At 40.2% G+C, this 4,765-nt stretch overlaps 1 protein-coding gene across 1 annotated transcript; it reads right to left on the bottom strand.

Moving 5' to 3' along the window:
- Positions 1-3,378: 3,378 nt before the first annotated feature.
- Or5p72 (olfactory receptor family 5 subfamily P member 72) lies at positions 3,379-4,323 on the bottom strand. Its single transcript, NM_001000220.1, has one exon. It carries the CDS (start codon positions 4,321-4,323, stop codon positions 3,379-3,381), a length of 945 nt encoding a protein of 314 aa, NP_001000220.1.
- Positions 4,324-4,765: the final 442 nt, after the last annotated feature.

Genomic DNA, 4,765 nt, shown 5'->3' with positions numbered 1-4,765 from the left:
TATCTGTATATGTAGTCCTTTCAAAACTAGTAATTTGGGAAGATAGCTCCATTGGATAAAGACCTTAAGCTCAAAAGTGTTTGAATTCTTGGAACTCACATAAAAGCCAGGCTTGGTAACACATGACTGTGATCATTCTATAGCAAGATGGGAGGCAGACATAAAATTCCTAGAATTTCTTAATCATCATCAGAAAAGTGTCTCCTAACAGTAGCTGGCCATTAACTCAAAAGTCTTCAATGTGTAGAGAATTAAAAACCGTGAAAAGCACAGCTCTAAATGGGACAGCGATATCATTCCCCTCTACAAGCATAGATATCACTGTAAAGGAATAGATGGAAAGATTGCAAGAGCATGAGGTGGTGGATGACTACAATGATATCTTAGGATGACTACTTTATTCAGACAGAACTGCGTGGTTGTAGATATGAAATCATGTTAGCTGTGTCACCATGTCTGAGCTCAAATCAGACAACATCTCAGCATGGAGATAGTAGGTAGTTATATAGTCCAACTCTAGGTGAGAAGTAATTGTATTTGCCAGAAGGAGAGCCAATTGTCTTGAACAGTTTTTCCTTTGGTAGGAAAACTATGCTTTGGTGGAAAGAACATGGAGGTGGAAGAGGGAGCCCTGGGACTGGGAAGAGTTAAGGAGAAAGGGTAAAAGTGATGTAGATAAAATTTTATAATACAGAGTGTATGGTATTTGTATAGGAGCAGACAGATTGATCAATGGAATCATTGAAGACACAGAATTAGACCCACACACATAAGGACATTTGACTTTCCTTCTTTTTTTTTTCAGAGCTGGGAACTGAACCCAGGACCTTGCGCTTGCTAGGCAAGTGCTCTACCACTGAGCCAAATTCTGAACCCCGACATTTGACTTTTAACAATGAAGGCAAAACTATACAGTGGACTAAAGAAATCACCTTCAAAAAATTGTGGTGGTCTAAATGGATGTCTGCATGTAGAAGAGTAGAAATAGACACATATTTATCACCTTGCAGAAAACTCACATCTAAATAGATGAAATGCCTCAAAATGAAACCAAATAAATTAAATCTAATTGAACAGAAAGTGAGAATAGCCTTGGTATAGGAGAGAGTCTCCTGAACAGAATACCAATCGCTCAGGCTGTGATCAACATTTGAGAAATGGGACCTCATGAAATTCAGTAGCCTCTCTAGGGCGAAGTACACCTTCAATATAAGAAAATTGCAGGTCAATGATTAAGAAAGGATCTTCACCCAAGCTATATCCAGCAGAGGGTTAATATCCAAATTTGTAAAGAATTAAAGAAATTAGACACCAACAATCCAAATAAGCCAATTAAAAATGGCGTACACAATTAAACTGAGAATTTTCAAGACAGGAATCTTGAATGACTGAGAAGCACTTAAAGAAATGTTCAATGTATTTAGTCATCAAGGAAATGCAATCAAAACGAACCTGAAATGTCATATTTTACCCATCAGAATGGCTAAGATCAATTACTTAAGTGATAGCACATGCTGGTGAGGTACAAGGGGAATATTCCACCACTACCAGTGAAATACTGTACAACTGTACAACTGCTTTGGAAATCAATTTGGTGGCTTCTAGGAAACTGGGAAATCATTCTACCTCTAGACTCAGCTGTACCATTTCTTTACATATACCCAAAAGATCTTCCACTATATCATGGGGACACTTGTTCAATTATGTTTACAGCTTTATTCATAATAGCTAGAAACTGGAAATGACCTAGATATCTCTCAACTAAAGAATTGATAAAGAAAATGTGGTACATCTACACAATGGAATATTAGGCAGATATTAAAAACAAAAATATCACTGGTTTTGCAAGTAAATGGGTGGAACTTGAGAATATCATCCTGAGTGAGGTAAACCAGAGCCAGAAAGACATGTATGGTATCCACTCACTTATAAGTGCACATTAACCATAAAGTGCAGCATAACCATGCTACAAGCCATGCACTCAAAGAAACTGGGCCCAAGGTAAGATGTATGAATCTCACTCAGAAGGGGAAACTAAATAGCCATCAAAGGTAGATGGAGAGAGAGGAATGCTTAGGAGAGGAGGTGAGGAGGTGAATGGGTATGGTGATTATATTTCCAGAGAGTGGTCGAGAGAGAGAGAGAGAGAGAGAGAGAGAGAGAGAGAGAGAGAGAGAGAGAGAGTTGAGAATGAGAATAAAAATCACTGGGGAGTGGAGCCTCTCCAATGACTAGCTGAAGACTTGGAACTGGAAAAGATACCTGGAGTTTATGGGGATAACCCTAACAAAGGTTCATACCAGAGGGGGATACAGGGACTAAAGTGGCAGGACTTCGAGAGGAAAAGGTAGCATTATTCCACCCACCAAATGTTCAACCCCCAATTTGTATTGCCTACAAGATGTGCAGGGATTAAAATGGAGCACCCAACCCATGACTGCCACAACTTGAGATCCAGCACATAGGAAAGAGCCAACCCCTGACACAATTAATGATATTCTCCAATGTTTGCAAAAAGGAAACCATAACTGCATCCTGAGAAGCTTCATCCAGCAGTGGACAGAGGCAGATGGAGATACCCATGGTCAAACATCAAGCAGAACCTGGGAGACTTGTGAATGTATGGAGGATAAAAGGGAGCAAGTTGTGGGTCAAAGATACTACAAGAAGACCCATAGAGTTAACTAACATGGGACCATGAGGTCTCACAGAGTCTGGGCCACCAACCAGGTAGCATGAAAGAGCTGGAACTAAACACTCTATATAGTTGAAGCAAATGTGCAGCTTGATCTTCACGTAGGTCTCCTTTTGGGTCCTCTTTTTTTTCTTTTTTTTTTTCGGAGCTGGGGACCGAACCCAGGGCCTTGCGTTTGCTAGGCAAGCGCTCTACCACTGAGCTAAATCCCCAGCCCTCACGTAGGTCTCCTAACAAGTAAAGCAGGGGCTGAGTCAGGCTGTATTCAATACAGTAGGATCCACTTCTGCCTACCTGGGCTGTCTCTTAGTGTCCCCTTAGAAGAGAATATGCCTAACCCTGCTGGGAATAGATGCCCCAGAGTGGGGTTGTACATCAAGGAGCTCTCTTTCTTTGAGCAGAAGGGGAGGGACAATGGGGAGGAAAATTTTAAGAGTAAGACTAGGAGGAGTGGGAGAAAGGGGCTGTGATTAGGAAGTAAATAATTGTAAAAAAACCAAAAAAGTAAAATGTGATTTAAAAAAGTGACTACATATACTGAGAGAAGAGAGAGAGAGAGAGAGAGAGAGAGAGAGAGAGAGAGAGAGAGAGAGAGAGAGAAGGTTCATAACTTGAGATCATGATCGTTTTGGTCTTTCATAATTGCTATTAGTATATTAAGTTTTACTGAAAAAGAGATTACTCTAACAGAATGTTTGCTTATTAAACTGTCTCTTGATAGCACCCTTAATCTCATTATTCCTGAGGCTGTAGATGAGGGGGTTCAACATTGGGATCACCACCATGTAAAACACAGACACCACCTTGTTCTGGTCTGTAGAGTATGTGGACTTGGGCATCACATAAATGAAGGTAATGGTGCCATAGTAGAGAGTGACTGCAGTGAGGTGGGAGGTACATGTGGAGAAAGCCTTGTGACGGCCCTCAGTTGAGGACATCTTCAGGATGGTGATGAGGATGTAGGAATAGGAGATGGCTATGATAAACACTGTGATCATAGTAACTGAGCCAGCAGAAAATGATATAACAACTACAGAGACACTCACATCAGAGCACGAAAGTTCCACCAAAGGAGCAAAATCACAGAAAAAATGATCAACTATATTTGGCCCACAGAAGAGAAAAGAGAAAAAGTAAAACATGATGAGGCAAGTATTAAGAAAACCCCCTATATAAGATCCTGTAACCAACTGGATACAGACTTGTGTGGACATTTTGGTGGAATAAAGCAGTGGGTTGCAGATTGCCATGAAGCGATCATAAGCCATGGCAGCCAGAAGGAAGCATTCAACTGATCCAAGGAAATCAGCCAGGCTCTGCTGGATGCCACATCCAAGGTAGGAAATAGTATTTCTCTCAGTCAGGAAGTTGATAAGCATATTGGGTGTGACAGATGATGAAAGGCCCATGTCAACAGAAGCCAAGTGGCTGAGAAAAAAGTACATGGGGTGATGGAGCTGGGGAGAGACTCTAATAAGAAGGATGGTGCTGAGGTTCCCAGACACAGTCACCAGGTAGATGCCCAGGATGATGGTGAAGAGAATGACTCTAAGAACTGGGTCATCCGTTAAGCCCAATAAAATGAACTCAGTCACTGCAGTTTGGTTCCCATACTCCAGGAAAGCCATGGGACAGTGTAGCTGTTGGTAGATTAAGGCTGTGATGGAGACAGAAAAGGAAGAGATTTATAAATGTTTCACTCAATTTTATTTCCAACAGATATTGAAAGCATTACATATTAATTTGTTATTCAAATCTTGGGCCAACAATTCAGGGTTTTACTTAGGGTTCATATTATTTACTCATTTCTACACAAGAAAATTTTCAAATTATTTAATCAAATAAGCTAGAAATGTATTGTAAGTAACAACTAACTTTTATTTACAATGTATATAATAAAACATTCTTATTTCTAATTAAGTTAAAGATTTAAAATCATGAGATTTTCCTGGTGAGATGTCTTGTCAGATAATGACTCTCGCCTCCAATCCTGACACCTGACAGCTAGTTTTATTCTTTGAACTCAGTGATGAGAGGTGAGAACTAACACCTGCATACTGTCCTTTGATA

Source organism: Rattus norvegicus, chromosome 1 (genome assembly GCF_036323735.1).
Source record: "Rattus norvegicus strain BN/NHsdMcwi chromosome 1, GRCr8, whole genome shotgun sequence".
NCBI lineage: Eukaryota > Metazoa > Chordata > Mammalia > Rodentia > Muridae > Rattus > Rattus norvegicus.
This window is presented reverse-complemented; position numbering and strand designations above follow the sequence as displayed.